The sequence below is a fragment of the Pteronotus mesoamericanus genome, unplaced genomic scaffold (assembly GCF_021234165.1).
Source record: "Pteronotus mesoamericanus isolate MK-2021 breed Mesoamerican mustached bat unplaced genomic scaffold, CSHL_Meso_final contig_82, whole genome shotgun sequence".
Classification (NCBI taxonomy): Eukaryota; Metazoa; Chordata; class Mammalia; order Chiroptera; family Mormoopidae; genus Pteronotus; species Pteronotus mesoamericanus.
Window position 1 is genome coordinate 216,622 of NW_026555265.1, and position 22,352 is coordinate 238,973.

Genomic DNA, 22,352 nt, shown 5'->3' on the forward strand with positions numbered 1-22,352 from the left:
AACTTTACCATTAGAATGTACATATATGGAAAAAACATACAAAGTTTATGTAAGGTTCAGTATATCTTTGTATCAGGCATCCACTGGGGGTCTTGGTATTTATCCCGAGAGGTTAAAGGGAGTACTATCGTTATGCCTTTGATACCCCTGCTCCCCAGCTACGCATTCTTCCTGCTCTCTGTCTACTGACACACTTCAAGGCCCTAATGAGACACCACCTCCTCTCTAAATGTTCGACCTTTTCCTCTCATCTGGGATCCTAAAAAAACAGCCTGTCTAGTGTGGCTATGTCTGTACACCGAGTTCTTAGACAAAGAGTACCTGGAGGGCAGGGTTGTCTTACCTACCTTCGGCTCCTTCAAAGACTCAGAAGTGTAGTGAACTTGGCTGATGCTCAGCAAACGTCTGCCCAACCGAGTATTTTCTGTATCTTCTTCCAGGAGCATGTTGTGGTGTTCTTCATCCTTCTATTTTCTTGAACAGACGTTCTCTGGGGCCAATGTTATCTACAGTGGTGCCTCTAAAAAAAAAAAAGAAAGAAAAAAAAGCTTTCATCTTTTTCAGGAGGAATGAGACAAATCAAATCAATATATGTTTTTATCCAATTAAAAGATATTTACTAGAAATGAGAATGTGTAGCTCATATTTTTTTGGTGTTAAGATGTATTTTTTTTGTGGAGCAATGTTGATAAATTAGAAGAGTTGGTTTTTAGTGTGTGTGTGTTTACTGCCCTTACTTGGAAAAACAAAAAGCTGATAATTCTGTTTGTCTTTAAAAAGACTGAAAGAAAAAAAAATTACTGGTTGCAAACTCCAAAAGCCTGGGAACCAATTGCCCTTCGGGGATCGCTTAAGATAGTAAGTTCATTTTCTTAAAGGCTGGAATAAACTCACTGACATAAAGATGGAGGAGGGTTTCCCTTTTTATCTCAAGGACTGACATTTATTCTTCTACGCTGAATTTCTCGTAGATGTTAATCACCCATGAAGTTCCCGGGGTAAGACGGTTTATTTCTGGCCCCTTAAGTGAGGGCGTGGCGTAGAGGGGTGGACCGCCCAGGAGAGTACTGGGTGAACGGAGGAAAGCGGAAGCGTGGCCAGCAGTGGTAAATACTGCGCGTGCGTGAGGCTAGAGCAGGGGGCGTGGTCACGTGGGTAGGGGTCCTAGGCTGGAGCACTGCAAACGCAGGTAAAGAATCTCCCGAGAGTGGGCCGCTGGGGGTGGGGACAGTAGTGAGGGGCTGTACTTCAGCGCGGGAAGAGAATACGTGCCGGGTCTCTGAGCCCCTGCCTTTTTCCCCGCGCGACAGTAGTGCCGCCTCGGGATAGCTGACGGAGCAGCTCCTGACAGGCTTACTGGACCGGGGCCCACCGGCCGGGCGCGGTTGACTCTGGGGCGGAAGGGTGTGCCCTTTGTTTGGCGTGGGACTGAGGCGGGCAATTTCCACTTGCTGGTTGCAAACAAATGGAAGTCTGAGACACAGGTGTACTCGCTCCTCCTGATTGTGAGAGGAGAGCGGTGATCACACCCCTCCCCTCGACGGAACTGCGGTATAGCCCGCCTTTCGAACCTGGGGCTCAGGTTCTGGCTCCTCCGTCCCTCGAGGACTGAGATGAGGATGCTCCCCAAGTGTGAGGCCGGGGACTTGATGATGTGTCCACCTTTTAGGATTCGTGCATACTCTGTAAGGCCGGTTGCACTTTCTCTGCCTGTAAGGTGTACCCCAGAGTGAGGGCAGCAAGCGGACAGGTGGATCTCTAATGTTCGAGGCCACTCATTGTTCTGGTTAGTTTTCCCAAGTATGGTACCTGGGGAAGGAAGGAATCAGTAGCTTAAAGTGTTTAGGTGTATTTCAAAGAAGATTAGGGTGGAATGAAGTACAATCAGTGAGAGAGGCTCCATGGCCATGGGAATCAAGAACACCTGGGGACCCTTCTCCGAATAGGCATACATCCTCCATATTAGAATGGACAGGAAGGCTTGTGTCCTCTGCATTGCCCGCCCTCTATCATACCCTCTTGAGCAGCCTCCCCTCCCTTCCCTACCCAAAAAAACCCCCACAAAAACCCACCCCAAACAAACATGGATGTTCATTTGTGGCACCAACTCTCCTACAGATGTCTGTGATAGGGAGATAATTACATGTCAGGTGTGTGTTTTTGAAGTCTGTCTATTACAAATGGGGATGGAGGACCTAAATATGTTTGTGTAAGATAAGGGTTTGCCCATGGCTAAATTTAAGCAGAGAGTAGATATTGAATCCTTTGGCAATAGCTGGCCTGTTTCATAAAATGCAGAATAAAGTTGGGTGGCAGGGATTCTGATTGAACTATTGGGCTTCATATGTTAAAGAGACTTAGTTATATGAGAAAAAATTCTTTCCCGGGTTCTGAGATTAAAAGGTTGATTATCCTTTATATATTTCCTTTGTACTTGGATGGATGTTTTTCTTACAGCTTCTAAGCAGATAGATGTTTTCTGTCTTTCAGAGTATTGGGAAATCTTGATGATTTTTAGCTGTACCTCACGCTTTTCATAGACATTTCAACCATTGAGACACCATATGTCAGTTATGTATGTGGATCAAAAGTAAGGCCTTTTGAACTCAATGAAGTATGTTTAACTTGTGATTTTTAAATATTTTTTGCAGAGGTTAGATGGTATCTTTTGACCCACAGCTTCAGGTGCATATTTGTAAGATTAAACTGTTGTGAACTAAACTTTGAATTAATCTTTGAATTATTTCCGTTCTGTAAAATAGCCCCTGTATTATTACATCTTCCAAGTTTCTAAGCACCCAGAAAAAAGAGAGAAAACTCCTACCTTCAGTATTTACAAAACCCAGGGAAGGACTCTGATTGGCCAAACTGGACACAAGAATGTTCTCTGCCTACTCTTCTGGCTAGGGAGATAGGTTATTTGATTGACAGCACTGCCAACTACATGGTTGGAGTGGAGGAGGAGCAGTTTTCCAGAGGATGCTAGGGTGTTTTAAATGTAATCAGATTTTTTTCTTTTTCCCTCTGCAGTTCAGCAAGAACCTTCCTCTTATTCTTTCAAAAAATAAAAAATATCTCTTGTGACTTTATATCCTCCTTGACACCTAAGACAAATTAAAGTAACAATTTAATTGGTAGTTAATGTGGGCGGGAAGGCCACCATCTACTCAGCCTACAACTGAGTGGAATCCTATCTTCTGTGAATTTAACTTTTTACCCATGCCAGTTCAGTGAAGAATAAAAGGGAATATATTTCAACCTACAAAAGGCCCATGTGCTGGAGGAATTATCTGAGGTTGAGGTGGGTTTTTGATAAAGATTCTTATAATAGTGAGGAACTTCTTAGAAGCTGGGAAGGAGTGATAATTTTTCTCTTTCATTTTACTTACTGCGTCACACATATACTATATAAAGCTGAATGAATAATGTTTGGGTTTATACATAATATAGGTATTTGTAGTCTTAGTTCTTGTTTTGTATTTGTTACAGAGGATTTAGATTTTTGTCTTCTAGAATGAGGCTATCAGAATTGTGTCTGACATTTCATAGTAATAACTTAGAACCATGCACAGGCAGGTTTTAGGCACTCTTTTTTTTTAAAAAAAAAGTCATTTTTTTAAGTTTATTGGGATATCATTGGTTAATATTATATGTTTCAAGTGTACGGTTCTATAATACATCATCTGTATATTGTATTATGTGCTCACCACCAAAAGTTGTCTTCCTCCATCACCATATATTTGACCCCCTTTATGCTCTTCATCTTCTTTCTCCCCCTTTTCCTCCAGTAACCACCTTTCTGTTGTCTGTGTCTCTGAGTTTGTTTTGTTTTTTGGTTTGTAGCTTTCTGTTTCATATTTCACATGTTGAAATCATATGGTTCTTGTACTTTCTCATCTAACTTACTGTGCTTAGCATGATACGCTCAAGATCCATCCATGTTTTCACAAATGGCCATATTTCATCCTTTATTATGGCTGAGTAGTATTCCATTGTGGTGTGTGTGTGTGTGTGTGTGTGTATGAGAGAGAGAGAGAGCGAGCGAGCGAGAGAGAGATCCACATCTTTGTCCTGTCTTCCATTGGACAACACTTCGGTTGTTTCCGTGTCTTGGCTACCATGTATAATGCTGCAATGAGCATAGGAGTATGTGTATCTTAATGGATAAATGCTTTCAATTTTTTGGGGGGGGTGGGTAGATACCCATAAGAGGGATTGCTGAGTCACATGGTAGCTCTTTTTAATTTTGGGGGACTCTCCATACTATTTTCCTTAGCAGCTGTACCAGTTCATAGCAGTGTATGAGGATTCCTTTTTCTCCATATCCTCTCCAACAGTTGTTATTTCTTGTCTTACTGATAATAGCTATTTTAACGGGTGTGAGATAGTATTTCATTGTGATTTTGATTTGCATTTTCCTTAGAGCTAATGAAGTTGAACATCTTTTCATATATCTGCTGGCTGTTTGTATGTCTTGTTGGGAAAGGTATCTGTTCAGGCTCTCTGCTCATATTTTAATTTGATTGTTTCTTTTTCATTGTTGCGTTGTATGAGTTCTTTACATATTTTGGATATTAGACCCTTGTAGGAGGTGTGGTATGCATATATTGTCTCCCATTTGGTTGGTTGTCATTTAGTTTTGTTGAAAGTTTCTTAAAACTTCCAGGCAAGCTGTTGGCATAGGCTGACATGGCTCACCTCTTTGCACAACCACATCAAAATTACAATTAAAATACAGAACAACCATCACTCAAAACCATCAGGTATCGAGTTGAATGGAAGTTGAATGTAATTCTAACAACTGCAGAATCAAAGGAACCACATCCATTCAGGCCGGTAGGAGGGGTGCAGATGTGGAATGGGCTGGTCCCTCACCCATGTGTGGTGGATGAAAATTCAGGAGGGATATCTTGGGAGAGAGGAGTCCCAGCCCCACACTAGGCCTCCCAGCCCAGGATTCCAGTGCCAGTAAGATAAGTCCCCAGAACTTCTGGCTGCAAAAAACCCAGCAGGGATTGAGTCAGTGGAACAAAGTTCTGGAACCCCAAGCAGTTTCTCGTAAAGAACCCAACACGGACCCACCTGCTCAGACCCACTCCCTCTGAACTGCAGCACTGGGGTAGCAGCTTGAAAGGCACCAGTGGTATACAGGGAGAAACTGAAGAGTCTGGCATCAAGGCGAGCAGAGGCCATTGTCTGTTTTCTAAATGCTCCCCCTATACAGCTGGCAAACTGGTGCCGTATCTGAGACTCCATCAGCCTGGCTAACACTGGCCAGCCTTGGAGATCCCCAGAGGCTCTTCCTCACCCAATTTATAGGCCCACCCAAGCTGCTTTTCCATATGAATGGCTGCTTTTGGCTCACAGCTTCCTGAATTCTATCAAACAAGCTACAGCTGGCCTTAGTGAGCTCCAGGCCTGGCACTAGCAGCAGCTAGCCTAGAATTACCACTTGGCTTCCCCTAAGAACCTCCAAGTCCAGCACAAGTAGCAGTCATCTCAGATTGCTTTATAGCTCAGACTGGGTGGCCACAGGCAAAATATAGGCAGGGGCTGACCTTAGCCTGCATCACCTGGGAAACCCCAGGGCCAGTGCACACAATGGACAGCTATAGACCATGTTGGAGCACCACTACCCTGCTCCTGCACAGCTGATTCTCCGCGGAGGGTGGAGGTTGGTGGTGAATGGTCACAGACAATCCTTGTAGCTGAGTGGCCTGGGTAAATCCCTCCCCATTGATCTGCCAACAGCAACCAAGGCTCAACTATAAGAGGGTGCACTCAACCCACACAAAGGGCACACCTGGAATACCCAGCTAGAGTGATAAGGGAGGCTGTGCCACTGGACCTTACAGGACATCTACTACATTAAGCCACACTATGAAGACACGGAGTCAAAGCAGCTCTATTTACTACATAGAAACAAATACAGGGAAGCCGCCAAATGAGGAGACAAAGTAACATGGCCCATGTGAAAGAACAGATAAAAACTCCAGAAAAAGAGCTAAAGAAAATGGAGATAAGCGATCTATCATATGCAGAATTCAAAACACTGGTTATAAGAATGCTTAAGGAATTTAGTGAGTACCTCAGCAGCATAAAAAGATCAAGTCAGAAATGAAGGGTACACGAATTGAAATAAAGAACAACTTACAGGGAAGCAACAATAGAGTGGATGAAGCTGGGATTCAAATCAATGATACGAAACATAAGGAAGCAAAAAGCAACCAATAAGAAGAACAACGAATCCAAAAAAATGAGCATATATAAGAAGCCCTTGGGGCTACTTCAAGAGGTCCAACATTTGCATCATAGGGGTGCCAGAAGGAGAAGAGAAAGAGCAAAAAATTGGAAATCTATTTGAAAAAATAATGAAAGAAAACTTCCCTAATTTGGTGAAGGAAATAGACATGGAAGTCCAGGAAGCACAGAGAGTCCCAAACAAGATGGAAGCAAAGAGGCCCTCTTCAAGACACATCATAGTTAAAATGCCAAACATTAAAGAGAGAATCTTAAAAGCAAGAGAAAACCAGTTAGTTACCTACAGGGGAGTTCCCATAAGACTGTAAGCTGAGTTCTCAAAAGAAACTTTGCAGGCTGGAAGGGATTGGCAAGAAATATTCAAAGTCATGGAAAGCAGGGACCTACAGCCAAGATTGCCCTACACAGCAAAGCTATCCTTTAGATTGAAGGGCAAATAAAGAGCATCCCAGACTAGAAAAAACTAAAGGAGTTTATCATCACCAAATGATTATTATATGAAATGTTAAAGGGATTTGTTTAAGAAAAAGATGATCAAAGCTATGAACAATAAAATGGCAAAAAATACAAATCTATAAACAGTTGAACCTGAAAAGCAAACTAAACAAACAGGAAGAACAGAGACAGAATCATGGATACAGAGAGTGTTTTGATGGTTGCCAGATATGACGGGCCAGGAGGAGAATAAGTGAAAAGGTGAGGAGATTAAGTACAAATAGATAGTTACAGAATAGCCATGAGGGTGTAAAGTACATTATAGGAAATGGAGTAGCTAAGGAACTTAAATGCATGACCCCTGGACATGAATAATTGTGAGGGTATTGCCTGAGGGAGTGGGGGTGCTGGGTGGAGGCGGGGTGAATGGGGAAAAATCAGGACAACTGTAATAACATAATAAAATACAATTTTAAAAAAGTTTCTTTTGCTGTCTGTAAGCTTTTTAGTCCCATTCTTTTCTTCTTTTTCTTCTTTGATTTTACTTTCACTTCCCTTGCCTTTGGGGTCAAATTCATAAAGTGTCAGAGACCAAGGTCTAAAATTTTAGTACATATATTTTCTTTTTTGTATTGTTTCAGGTCTTATATTTAAGTCTTTAATCCATTTTGAGTTTATTTTTGTGCATGGTGTCAAATAGCAGCCTAGCTTCAGTCTTTTCCCAACACCAATTATTGAAGAGGCTTTCTTTTTCCATTGTATGTTTTTGGCTCCTTTGTCAAAAATTAGTTGTCCATATACATGTGGTTTGTTTCTGGGCTCTCAATTCTTTTCCACTGGTCTGTGTGTCTGTTTTTCTGCACATATCATACTGTTTTGATTATTGTAGCTTTGTAGTATAATTTGAAGTCAGGGAATTTGATATATTGGGTTTTTCCCCCCCCGGGATACCTTTGGCTATTCAGAGTCTTTTATGACGCTATACAAATTTAATAATTTTTGTTCTATTTTTTTGAGAAATGCCATTGGGATTTTGATGGGGATTGCATTAAATCTGTATACTTCTTGAGGTAATATGGTCATTTAACTATGTTGATTCTTCCAGTCCATGAACACAGAATATTTTTCCATTTCTTTGTGTCTCCTTCAGTTTCTTTCAACAATGTCTTGTAGTTTTCAGTGTATGGGTCCTTCACTCTTTTGTTAAGTTTCTTCCTAGTTTTTTTATTCTTTTTGTTGCAATTGCAGATGGAATTGTGGGTTTTTAAATATCATTGTTATAGGAATACAAGGGATTTTTGTACATTGATTTTGTATCCTACAACTTTACTGTATTTGTTTATTGTTTCTAATAGTTTTTTGGTGAAGTCTTTAGGGTTTTATATATAGAGAATCATGTCATTCACAGAAAGTAACAGTTTTACTTGTGTATTCCCAATTCAGATGCCTTTTATTTCTTTCTCTTGCCTGATTGCCCTGGCTTCAGTATAATGTTGAGTAATAGTTGTGAAAATGGGCCTACTTGTCTTGTTTCTGATCTTAGAGGAAAAGCTTTCAGTTTTTCACCATTGAGTATAGTAACTGAGTGTCATATAAGGTCTTTATGTTGAGGTACTTTTCTACTATTCCCATTTTTTTTTTAGTGTTTTAAACATAAATGATATATTTTGTCAGGTGCTTATTTTGTAACTATTTATATGAACATATGATTTTATCCTTTATTTTGTTAATGTGGTGTATCACATTAATTGATTTGTATATGTTGAAACATCGTCATGCTACTGGAATGAACCCCACTTGATGGTGATAAATTATCTTTGTAATGTGTTGTTTTAATTCAGTTTGCTAGTAATCTGTTTAGAATTTTTGCATGTACTCTATTTTGCCATGTATAATGCATCTCCCTGTATCATGTATACCCATGTTATTAGCCCAGACTTTCAGGAAAAAAATATTTTGTTTTAATTTTTCAATTCAATTTCTCTATTTATTAATGTTTAGCTACTTTTTTGTAGTTTAAAGGAGTTTTAGCATTTATTTTTGAACATGTTATGGTACAAGAAATTTTATGTAACAAATAATTACAAAACACAAGAACAGATACAAGGTATTTTAGGTACTACCCATGTATAATGCACATCCTTATTTTTCCCTCTATTCTGGGCAAAAAAGTGCTCATTATACATGGCAAAATACAGTATATTCACAAAAGACACTGGTTTGTCATTTGCTTTTGTGTTGTCCTTGCCAGGTTTTGGTATTAGGGTAATGAGTAGGAAATATTGCCTTTTCTTTTTTTGAAGAGTTGGGGAAGCATAGGTGTTAAATCTTCTATGAATGTTTGGTGGAATTCACTAGTGGAGCCATCTGGTCATAGTCATTACGCTTGGAGAGGCTTTTGATGACTGATACTATTGAAAAGTCTATTCATATTTTCCAGTTCTTCATGATTCAGTCTAGGAAGGTTATATATTTCTAGGAACTTGTTTATTTCTTCTAAGTTATTAAATTTGGTGGTATATAATCTTCATGGTATTTGTGTATAGACCTTTGCATTTCTGTAGTGTCCATTAGAATTTTTCTTTTTTCATTTCTGATGTTGGAGTCTTTTCTCCGTTTTCCTTTGTGAATCTAGCCAGAGATTTTTCAATTTTATTTATCTTTTCAAAGAACCAGATCTTTGTTGCATTAATTTTTCCTGATGTCTTTGTATTCTCTATTTTGTTTTAATTCTGCTCTCATTTTTATTATTTCCCTCTTTCTGCCGACTTTGGGCATTGTTTGTTCTTTGTTTTCTGGTTCTTTAAAGTGAAATGTTAGGTTGTTTATTTGAGATTTTTCTTGTTTCTTGAGGTAGGCCTGTAATGTTGTAAACTTTGCTCTTATAACCACTTTTGCTACATCCAGAAAATTTCAGTGTGTCATATTGTCATTCTCATTTGTCTCTATGTATCTTTTGATCTCTTCTTTTATTACTTCTTGGATCCAGTCGTTGGTCAGTAGCATGTTGTTTAATCTCCACATACTTGTGGTTTTTCCAGCTTTCTCTTTGAAGTTGATTTCCAGTTTCAAAGTGTTGTGGTCAGAGAATATGCTTGGTATGATTTCAATCTTCTTAAATTTGTTGAGGCTAGTTTTGCGCCCGAACATATGGATTCCTTGAGAATGTTCCATAGCAGGCACTCTTCTTTTCCTTCATTTTTCTTTTTAACATTTGTTGTTCTGTATGTACTTCCTAAGTTTCAAATTATCACTCTTCTCATTTAGACACTTACCACAAGAAGAAAAAAAAATACAGCAGTTTAGGCATTTTCATAGTGGCAGCTCTGAGCACTGTGGGCTGTTACCTAAATGTGCCTCTTCTTGGAAAGAAACTCAGGGGTCAGGTAAGCAGCTCATCTCAGTATATAGTAGCTGTGCATCTAATATGGGGCCTGTATCTGAAGTCCATGAGTAAGGTGAAATTGAGTACCTTCAAAATGCCCTGGGAAAGAGTCATGTTGGAGACTGACATAGGATCTCTCAGGAAGTCCAACATATCCAGTTTTTGTTCCGTGTTGGAACAGCATGCTCTTTGTTATTTAAGCACATATGAAATTGATTGCTTGTGTATGTGGCATGCAAAAACAGACTGACCAAAAGGACAGCAGATATCCATTTCCTTTCCCAGGCTCACTCTGAAGCAGGTAGTTACTGAGTGGAACAGTATCCATGGTTCTTGACTCTGTGTGAATCTTTTTTTCTTTTTTTTACTCCTTCCCTTTGCTGAAGATAATAGCTGAATTCCTATAAATTGAATGGACAATGAAACATTTCCACTATTTTCAACTTGGTCTATAGGGTGAATTAATGTAAAAGAACATGAAACATCTGAAATTGTGGAGTTTGTGTCATGTTACACATGTGCAAAATGACCACGAAAAAATAAAATCAGTGTTATGGATTAAAGAAAAAAATCTCACCCAAGAGTAAAGAATGGAGCTTGCAAGGTGGCTGGCTTTTTTTGGGTAGCACGACTAACCACATCTTACTTTGAGTGACCAGAACTGCTCTTTGAAGCTCTGGAAGCCAGTGTTGCTTGGCTGTTGACTTATGGAAGGAGGGAGGGGATGACTGGCTGGCTGGATTGGTGGGTTGATTAACTACTATGTAATTAGGCACTGGAAATACAATGTTGAACAAGACAGATCTGGTCTTTGCTCTCCCAGAATCTGCATTCCAGTAGAGGGAAGGGAATGGTGGTTCAGACACTCAAAAAATGATTGCAACATGCTAAGTGTAATAAAAGTGAATGATGTTATAGGTTTGTATTAACAGGGAACCTAGTCTAGTTGAGCAGGACAGAAAAGGCTTTTTTAGGAATTAAAGTTTTAGCTGATATCTGAAAGATGAATATGATCAGCAGTAGTTGACAAGTCTGACTAAATAAAGGTAGAACTCAGTTGTAACTTGGCTTATTATGGCGTAGATTCCTAAGTGCTGTGAAACAATATCCTCTGAAGCTCAACAATTATAGGTAATAAAATTGATATGTTTAATTTGCATAGGTGTTATTACTGTCTTCCAGTTTCCGTGTTAATCAGCAAATATTTATTGAATGTTTACGTAGCTACGCAAGTCAGTGAGTGGAGTATACAAAGAAGTATGACCCCATTTTTATTGTATAGCTGGGGAGAAAAGACATAGTCACATGGTAAATTAACTAATGAATCAATATGAGGAAAGTGGCATGGCACTGTTCCAAAGAAGATATGCGTTCTGAATTCAGAGGATGCTTGGGGGAAGGAAGGTGCTCAGAAGGAAGGAAAGAAGGCGCTTAGAGAAATGAAGAAGAAAAAGGAAGGTAAAATAGCGTGAGCAGACATGGAGGAAAAGTGGAAGCTATTCTTGAAGGACTGAATACAGATAGTAAATTTACTTGTAAAGGAAAGTAGGATCAGCTCATGTGATGTCTGGAATCATAGGCTTAGAATTTTGAATTTTATCCTGTAGGCTCTGGGGAGCTATTAAACATAAGTCCATTTACCCAAGAAATACAGTAGAAAACTAATAGAAGTTAATCCTCTGTTGTATTTTTTCCCACAAAACAAACCACAAGAAAACAAAATAAAACAAGGAAATGGAAGAAAAATACTTGTATTGAGAAGGCCAGAAACAAAGTTGGCATGTAAAATTATTTCCATATTATTTTGTGATATCTCTTTGGGGATGTAGTAAATTAAAACACACATACACACACTTGATTTGATTTTGCTGTAATGTGAAAAGTACCTCAGATGTCACTTTTAGGAGGAAAAGAATGTCAGTGAATCAAATAGGACCCTGGAACTTGAGAACAGTTGGAAATGTTTGCCAAAGTAAAATGACAACAACAAATTGTTGAAAGAGTTCCACATTAACCTGGCCTAATCTAGGTCACATTCTAGAGTTATTATTCTGTAGGCCAATGTCATAATGGGGCCATTGCTGTTTATATGGTACATACATATTTTTAAAGGTCTTTGAATCTATTATTAATTATGGTTGAGAATAAGCTTATTAATTAAGAGGGAACAACCTTGGGAACTATCAAGATGTTAGATAAAGTCAGAACTGTTAAAATATTAGTTTATCAGCACTCAGAAGAGGACGACATGCTGGGTAATCATGATTCTGTGACATACATTTCCTGTCATTTTAATCTGATTTCATTTTGGGAGAGACTTAAGATAATTGATGTTACCTTTTGTGTTGTCTGCAGATACTGTCTGGCATGGCATCACCTTAAGAGCAATAAAAACACTAGATCACCCCATGATTAGATGAAGAACTGGTTGTAAAATTGTATCTTAAGATATCTCAAGAGGAAATTATCAGTAGTTCATTGCCAACCTTTGTACTGGGAGAGCATTTAAGTAATATCTGAAGGCAGTATCTACATCAAACGTGTAATATTAAGTGATATATATTAAGCATTTCATCATTGTTCTGCATATTGAAATGAAGAGCTTGCTCAATAAATATTTGGGCAATACCAAGTAACAAAGGAGGAGTTAGTATTTCAGAATTTTGGAGATCTTGCTAGAAACTAATTGAAGTTTGTCAGTATACCTTTTTCTTATTGTTAATATAACAAATTGCCACAAATTTGGTGGCTTTGTACAGCATTTAGTGGCAGCTGTACAACACTCACTTATTATTGTACAGTTCTGTAGTTCACAAGTCCAGCATCAGCCTTACTAAGCTAAATGCAAGCTGTGTCAGGGCTGCTGTCCTTCTGGAGGCTCTAGGAGAGAATCCATCCACTTGTCTTTTGCAGTTTATAAAGACTGCTTGAATTACTTGGCTCCTGGTACCTTTCCCTCCTCTTCAAAGCCTGCAATTTAGCATCTCTCTGCTTCTGTTGTCACCTCTCTCGCTCTGACACTCTTTCCTGCCTCCACTATTAAAGACCCTTGTGATTACATTGGGCCCACTAGATTATTTAGGGTAATCTCCCAACTCAAAATCCTAATTTAATCACATCTGCTAAATCCTTTTTGACATGTAAGGTAACATAATCACAGGTTCTAGGAATTAGAATGCGCACAATTGGGCATTATTATTCTGCCTACCACAGGTAGGTTCGGGCATAACCCAGTTTCTAAATAATTTACAGAAGTGGCTCTAGTGAATTCTTCTTTTTTTTTTTTTTTAAAAGAGAGCATTGTGATCTTTTAAATCAGCAGGTCTATTTGGCTTGGAAAGATTTGTTGACTGACATAAAGAAAGAAAAAACTGGTGGTAAATGACAAAAGAGGAAATTGATGTAAAAGTGTTATTTTAGAATGAATTAGTAGTATACGACGCTTATCATAATTAAATTTTTTTATTAATGTGTGTGTTGTTTTTCTGGGGGCTGTACCAGTCTTAGGCAAAACCCCACAATTCATTTCATGAAGAAACTTCTAGTATGATATTAGAAGCATATTCTTCCAATAAGGTATTCTTCTGGTATGTTTAGCATAGGCTACATCTTTATAAAAATACTGGATCTTGTTTCAGGGTCTTTAACTTTAGAAGAATTTGGAGATTTTGAGGAAATTTTAAATGATGATAGCTAATATTTCTTGAAAACCTATTCTGTATCCAGACATTTATTTTAAATGCTTTACTTTTACAGTCAGTATATCACTTATTCCTCACAGTAGTACTGCAAAATAGGTAGTTGCATTCCTAGGAGCCAGAACTCTCAATTGTAGGTGACCAAAAAAAGAAAATTGGGGCAACATGTTGGCTTATGTAGCCAAACTGCGAGAAAGCTATGGCCAGAGCTAACTTCATAGAGGATTGGAAACTTGGGGCTTGAATGATATCAGGCCACTCTTCCCTCTTTTCTGTTTGTGTTTGTGGGTTGATTTCATTCTTGCTAGAGAATCTATATTTAGAATGTAAATTCTGTCCTTAGAGGTGGAGCTCCAGTAACAGAGGAATAGTAGGTGTTTGGTTGAAATGTGTTGAATAAATGATACTCTTTTTTTGCAAAACAGGGTGAGTTGTGGGAGGTAGAGAGTGGGGGTGCTGCCCAGCCTTATTACTCATTGATTAGAGAATATGCAAATGGCTCTTACTCACCAGTTTCATTTTAATGAATTCTGGTGAAGGATTCTTGCTCTTCTAGAAATCTCTTATTACTAGGGGATTTTTGATTGGCAGCCTGCACAAGAACCACATGGTTTGAAGAAGCCCTTCTGAGAGCAAGAGGTGCTGCTATGTGTAAACAACACAAAGAGCCACAGGAGTTCATGTTACAGATATAGAAATAGGCTCGGAAAGGGTAGACAAATTGACTAAGATTATAGGTAGGACCTGGTGGAAGTCCAGATTCAAATCTGATGTTAATTGACTCTTTGACTTGTGTTTTTTCCATTGTGCTACCATATCACATCAATCACAGGAGCTCTGTGAGGTGAAGGTTGGAAAGGAAGTAGGGTAGCTTGACAGGACAGCATTCTTTTATTCGTGTTCACAGATGCTGAGCTGTTTTGAGAACATCTAACTCCAGAGAGGAGACATAAAAAGAGACAGAAAAAAGTTGTTTTCCTTTCCGAGTTATTTTGGAAAGATAAATGCAGAGACTAAAACATATTTGGTTATTGCTCATTTAAATAAAAGTTTCTTTTTTTGTTTTCTCTGTGGCCTTTTCTGCTATTTAAATATATATGAATGAATCAATCTCAGTAACTGTATTCAGGAACCACCGAATGTAAATTAGATTGTGCATGTTTGCAAACATTCTTTGACAACTTGTGATCATTTTTGCTAAGTGGTACAAATAAGAGTGAACTTTATTAAAAAGTAATTTTTCATGAGCCAACTCAGTTTTCTTTGAAGAAAGGCTTGTAAAAGCTAATATTGCTACCATATTTGGCTTTTTGCAAAAGAAGCAGTACATTTATAACTGAGATTGGAAAGATACTTCCTAATGTTGCCAGATACACAGTACCCTCAGTTATGTCTTCTAGGAATAAATTTAATAGCATATGTTTTATAGAGCATAGCATTAGAGTCTATCTTCAGTAACATGTGAAAGAAATTAGTCTGTATTTGATAATACATCAAATCTACTAGCTAGAAAAAAGTAGTTTCAGCTCTTAAAAAAAACAGTCTTCATGAGTCCCACATATACTAGATACTAATTTTTTTTAGTATGGGTAAACTGAAACATTAAAGAAAATTAAGTTCTAAGTACTAAAAAATGAGCCTAATATTATAAAATTTTGTGTTTTGGGTATATTATAAATTTTTTAAAAAACAAATAATTTTCCACTCCCTTTTAAAAATTAGTTCTTTCAATGGCTCAGTGGTTGTCAGCGTTTTTTTTTTTTTCCTTCACTTCACTAAGGAGTAAGAGAAGTTCATATGGTAGAGATTTATTGTTTTTATTATCATTATTACTATGGCATTGTTTCTGTTTTTATATTTTTGTTTATTCTAAACAGATAGAGCAAAGTGATGGACTTTTTAAAGTTTGGTCACTTGGAGTCTAACTATAACATAAACTAAAAACATTTAAAAGTAAATGTAATCATTAAACTTATTTTTTCCTGACTATATTTTTAGTTTCCAGAAATTTTGCAGACAATTGTTTACTAGACAATTTTGCAAGTAAACTAAATTATGTTTCTTTTTGATATAGCATTGTATTATTTAGAGCTATGAAATCTATCAAGTATTGCACACATTTCTTTTTTTCTTTTTTAGTATTTCAGCTTTCCCTGAAAATATCCATGTTTCTCTATGATTAGCTTTCTTTCTAGAAATCTGTGGTTGGTTGTGGAATTATTTTATTCCAGCATCATTGTTTTCTATGCTTGTAGATCTGAACCCTTAGATTTACTAGAGTCATATTAAATGACTAGCTATGGGAGGCTAGGGAGGCTACACAAGGCTCCCTGAGAAATCTGTGGCCCTGTATGGATGTCAATGACAAACTAGGTATATATGCTTACCTACAGAAGAACTGGAGGTCTACCCCGAGGTTTGGGAATGTGAGGAAGGGGTTAATTGTAGCTTTTGGCACCAATTTACTCTTGTGCTCTTAGGTACATAAATCTAGTTAGTACCAGGTCTAGAGGCTGAGTTTATCCCACGTTTATCGCTATCACCAGATTTATGACTTTAGGTGATGGGTCACTTCCTAGACTCCTGAGTTAAATGTTCCTTCTTTATTCTCCCATAGAAACCCTACCTCCATATTTTATCCCATACCCTAGTGTTGAGTTCCCTTTGCCTCAGTTCAAATGATTGAGTTTCCATAAAAGTCTAAGTCAGTCTTCGGAAAGTCCAGTTAAGGAAATCTAAACAACATATTTTCTTTTTTGAAAAGAGATCATCATTCAGGTCATCATGATCTAAGGCCAAAAAGCAAAACAAACAAAAACTTGCTTGGATTGACTGAATACAGTTCTTAAAAGTAAATATGGAAAATGAACCAGACCATGAAAATGTGGAACAGAGCCTCTGTGCCAAGACTACTGAAGAAGAACTGAATAAATCTTTCAATCTAGAAGCTTCGCTTTCAAAATTCTCTTACATAGATCTGGACAAGGAACTGGAGTTCAAAAATGACTTGGTAAAAATTCAACTTTTGTCAAGTGATGATGTTTGATGAAAATGTTGGTTAGAGTGTACTTTATGACTCAAAGACTCTAATTCTGTCATTTTTACATGGATTAATGAGAGTGTGTATACAGTTTTATGAGATAATATCACTCTTCATTTCTACAGATCATTTTAGTTTATAAAACACTTTAATACATGTTCTGATTTGAACTTTACAGTACGCTGATAATCCATTTTATAAAGGAAGAAATTCAAGTGCAGCTATATTAAATGACTTAAGGTCATAGCTAGAGGTAGATTTAGAATTCTTACACAGTGATTTTTTTCCCCATTGATTTTTTTTGTGACCATGAGAATATTTAATGACAAGTCGTTTGACATGATTTATGAAATAACTAAGAAATGCAGTGTCAGACCTTTGTATATTGCGTATATGACATTTCTAAATTTAGAAAATTAGGGACAGTTATAAAACATGCTGTTTTTTCATGTCTAAGAAAGCAGATGCCAAAGCCCTTCAAGAGGAGCTTTCTGGAAAGGGCTGTCAAGATGATGCGGTCAGTGCATATATGCCTTTGATAATCACTGAATATGTGGATAGGAAAGGAAATGATTCTGCAGTTTTTCAACATGACCCTTATTACCATGGATCTTTATTGAGTTGGTGGCTCTCTGTGTGATCAGTTTTATGGTGTGTTTGTCTCTTAACTTGATAATGGTTTTAAATTAGTTAAAACACCCTCATGATGGTATGAGGGAAAGCATCATTGTGTGAGCATTAATTTCTTTTCTCTATTTAGATTGATGACAAGGAGTTTGATATTCCTCAAGTTGATACTCCTCCAACACTGGAAAGCATACTAAATGAAGTAAGTATATATTAATGATCATTTTATGGCATTGATTATAGTACTTTTGGGCTAGTTTTAGTATACATATCAAGATCTGCACTAACATGGGAGCCACTAGCCACATGTGGCAATTTAAGTTTATACATTAATTACAGTTAAACAAGACTGAAAAATTCCTCAGTTGTACAAAGCACATTTTAAGTGCTCAATATTCCACATGTGGCTAGTGGTTACGATAGTGAACAGCATAGATACAAAATTTTTCCATGCTTGTAGAAAGCTCTGTTGGACAGTGCTGATCTAAGTTGTGAGCTTCTTAAGGGGCAGAAGCCATGTCTTGTTCATCTCTGTGCCCTGTACAATGCCTCTTACTTAATAGATTTTAAAAAATGTTTTATAGAGTTGAAATACTAGACTCATGTCTCTTTTGAGATTTGTATTATGTTTTGATAATGTTTTATCTACCAGTGATAATTCAGAAGCTCATCTACTGATATGAATAGCATCTGCAACCTTGCAATGTGACTCATCACCCTTTTATATAAAGAAAACAAAACCTCCATAGTTTGTCCTATTAATATCATCTCTGTTACAAAGTTTTTCAGAGTTTTGAAACGGTGTTATCTGTTTCTGAATTAGCAATCATAAAAGCTTTATAAAGAATTTTGTGGAATTATATGTGAAATACGCTGGTTTTTATGTACCCTGTACAGGTGACAATTCTTTAACTCAGTCTTCTTGATCTTTAACAAACTTGCTTATGATTCCCCTTGAAAGTTTTGGCTCCTAGTTTGAGAAACATTTTTTAATGTATAAATCTGTTTCAGATCCATAGTTGTGTTTTCTAAAGGATAATGATGCAAAGGTTCCCCAATAGAAATACCCACTGATTTCATAGCTCTCTGAGTGAGTTGGGCCTCGGTCTTTATTCTTTTCCTATTGCTTTTAGGGTGATAGCCAACACTTTATTATAGCATGCAAGCTACTTTCTCTATGAATGGTATCTTTCACTTTTCTTGTATGATTTTTAATTCTGTTTTTTATATTAGTTGATGTTGCTGTTGCTTTGAATATATTTGAACTTCAGAAATGTTATGTGTGATGTGTATAAAGCATTTTTAATTTTGAAAAAGAAGGCTTTGGTCGATGAAAGAATATCCTGTTAGGATGATATTTATTTATTGCTTTTTAATGTAGAGGAACTTTTTCATTTAGAGGTGAAGAGATTAATTTTAGTTAATTTTGTTAACATGGTCTTAATCACATCTCATTTCAGTTATCTTATTAAGTGTGAATAAAAATAACCTTAGAGGACTTCCGGCCCAGATGGAAGCATAGGTAGATACACTTTGCCCCCTCACACAACCAAAAGAAGGACAACAACAAATTTAAAAACAAAAAACAACCAGAACTGCCAGAAAATCAAACTGTATGGAAGTCCGACAACCAAGGAGTTAACGAAGAAACATTCATCCAGACTAGTAGGAAGGGCAGAGATGGGTAGCTGGGGCAAAGAGGATGCATGGCAAGGCAGCAGCTGGAGGGTGGGGTGAGATGGTAGCTGCTGGGCTGGGTGGTCCCACATTTGTATGTAGATAAACTAGGAGGAACAACTGGAGGGCAAGACATACCCTGCAATCCAGAGTTCCAGTGTGGGAAAAGAAAGTCTCAGAACTTCTGGCTGTAAAAATCTGTGGGGGATTTGGCAGTGGGAGAAACTCCCAACCTCACAAGAGAGTTTGTTGGAAAGAGCCACCAGGTCCTAAAATGTACACAAACCCACCCACTGAGAATCAGCACCAGGAGGGCCGAATTTTCTTGTGGTTAGCGGGGCAAGTGACTGAAACCCAGCCAAGAGCCGAGCAAGCAGCATTGTTCCCTCTCTAACCCCTCCCCCACATACAGCACCACAACTCAGCCACATGGGTTACCCCGCCCCGGCAAATACCAAAGGCTCTGCCCCTTACAATTTAACAGGAACACCAAGACAAAAAAAATGGCCCAGATGAAAGAACAGATCAAAACTCCAAAAAATACAACTAAGCGATGAGGAGATAGCTAACCTATCATATGCAGAGTTCAAAACCCTGGTAATCAAGATGCTCACAGAAATGGTTGAGTATGGTTGCAAAATAGAGGAAAGAGTGAAGGCTATGCAAAGTGAAATAAAGAAAAATACACAGGGAGCCAACAGTGAAGGAACGGAAATCAGGACTAAAATCAATGATTTGGAAGAGAAGGAAGAAATAACTATTCAACCAGAACAGAACAAAGAAACAAGAACTCAAAAAAAAAGAGAGGCTTAGGAACCTCAGGGACAACATTAAACGTTCCAACATCTGTATTATAGGGGTGCCAGAAGAAGAAGAGGAAGAGCAAGAAATTGAAAACTTACTTGAAAAAATAATGAAGGAGAATTTCCCCAGTCTGGCAAAGGAAATAGACTTCCAGGAAGTCCAAGAAGCTCAGAGAGTCCCATAGAAGTCGGACCCAAGGAAGCACACATCAAGGCACATCGTAATTACATTACCCAAGATTAAAGAAAAGGAGAGAATCTTAAAAACAGAAAGAGAAAAGGGGAAAGTTACCTACAAAGGAGTTCCCATAAGACTATCAGCTGATTTCTCAAAAGAAACCTTGCAGGCAAGAAGGGGCTGGAAAGAAGTATTCAAAGTCATGAAAGGCAAGGACCTACGTCCAAGATTACTCTATTCAGCAAAGCTATCATTTAGAATGGAAGGGCAGATAAGTGCTCTCATGGGATACCCACTAGCCCTGTTCTGACTCTCTGTAGTCCTGCCGTGCTGGCAGAAACCGGGGCAGACTGAGTCGTGTGGCTCTGGGACAGGGGCCATTTTTTCCTCATACACCCGACCAGTGCAGAGTCCTCTCCTCACACTACCAAATCTTGGTCTGTTTGGGCTTGATAAACTCTGCTGGCCTTACCCCGAGGACTCCCAAAACCCTGTCCCATCACAAAGGTGTGTGAGCAGCCAGCACATGGCATCTAGACTTGGTATACCATGGACATTTGCTGAGTGAACTCAGAACGAGCACTGGAACCAAATTTGAACCAGTATCAATCTGGTGATACACCATTCACCTCTAACTGGTGACTCACTGAGAAGCTACCTCATGCAACTTGAGTACTATCGGGGGCTCTTTCAATGACTGAACATAACAGGAAGACAGCAGGTGAAGATGAATCTCAGGGTTCCTTGGGACTTTGCTGATCTGCCCCTGGGCCTGGTGCTGATAAAAGCCAGCCTTGATGTGAGCTTGGTCCTTTCTGCTCACACCTGGGCTCACCAGAGGAAGCCAAGCCACACTGTGGATCACTCTGTAGCTCCAAACAGGTTGTCCAGGCCCAGTCACAGGCAGCGCCTGACATTGGTCAGCGCCAAAGTCTCTCCCATTGGGTCCCAGAACCAACACACTAAGTGGCCAGCTTTAGCCAACATTAGAGCAGGATCCAATTAGCTTCACAAGTGTCATATCAATGGGAGATCTTGACAGGTACCAGTCCAAGCTAAGACAAATTTAACTTCATGTAGTCAGCACTTGCACAGCAGTTTGTAGACTGGTCAGAGTTGATCCTCACAATTAGCCAATCTGAGGACCGACTCCACACATGAATAGACAGATAGCAGTCAAGACTCAATTACAACAGAAGGGTTCACATAACACACAGGAGACATTCCTGGAAGTGATCAAGGAGGCTGTGCCTCTGGGTCCCACAGGACACTTACTACATAAGGCCACCCTGCCAAGACTGGGAGTCATAGCAGATCTACCCAATACATAGAAACAAACACAAAAAGGCAGTCAAAATGAGGAGACAAAGAAACACGCCCCAAATGAAAAACAGGAGAAATCTCCAGAAAAAGAGCTAAATGAAATGGAGGCAATTATCAGTTATAGAGTTAAAAAAAGGGGGGGGGGGTTATAAGGATGCTCAAAGGACTACCCAGGAAGGCCATCAATTGATGCTCACTAATTGATAGCCTTGCTGGGTAGTCTTGGTTGTCAATCCTTACTTTTATCACTTTGACTATTTCATGCCAATCCCTTTTGGCCTAAAATGTTTCGAGATATCAGATGACAATCTTATGGTAGCTCCCTTATATGTAATTAACTCTCTTTCTCTGGCTGCTTCTCAGATTCTCTCTTTGTCTTTAAACTTTTTGACATTTTGATTATGATATGTCTTGGTGTAGGCCTCTTTGAATTCCTTGAGCTCAAAGAACTACCCAGCAAGGCTGTCAATTAGTGAGAACTACAACAGCATGAAAAATACATAGAAACCATAAAAAAGAACCAGTAAGAAATGAAGAATACAACATCTGAAATGAAGAATATACTAAAGGGAATATACAATAGGTTGGATGAAGCAAAGATCAAATCTGAATTGGAAGACAAGGTAGCAGAAAACACCCAATCAAAACAGCAAAGAGAAAAAAGAATTAAAAAAAATTGAGGATAGTTTAAGGGACCTTTAGGACAACATGAAGCATGACAACATCCGCATCATAGGGCTAACAGAAGTAGAGGAAAGAGAACAAGGCGAGAGAACAGAAGTAGAGGAGAGAGAATAAGCATCTATTTGAAGAAATAATGACTGAAAATTTCCCTAACCTGCTGAAGGAAAAAGACACACTAGTCCAGGAAGTGCAGAGAGCCCCACACAAGATGAACTCAAAGAGGCCTACACCAAGGCACATT

The 22,352-nt window shown here is 38.4% G+C and overlaps 1 protein-coding gene across 1 annotated transcript in view; it reads left to right on the forward strand.

Moving 5' to 3' along the window:
- The first annotated feature begins 1,131 nt into the window (after nt 1-1,131).
- The window catches only part of VPS8 (VPS8 subunit of CORVET complex), a 261,129-nt gene continuing 239,908 nt past the window's right edge, over nt 1,132-22,352 (forward strand). The window contains exons 1-3 of the mRNA XM_054585065.1: nt 1,132-1,189; nt 16,544-16,789; nt 17,580-17,648. Of these exons, the coding sequence (XP_054441040.1) occupies nt 16,637-16,789; nt 17,580-17,648 (222 nt within the window). The 5' untranslated portion in view covers nt 1,132-1,189; nt 16,544-16,636. The remainder of the gene's footprint in view (nt 1,190-16,543; nt 16,790-17,579; nt 17,649-22,352) is intronic.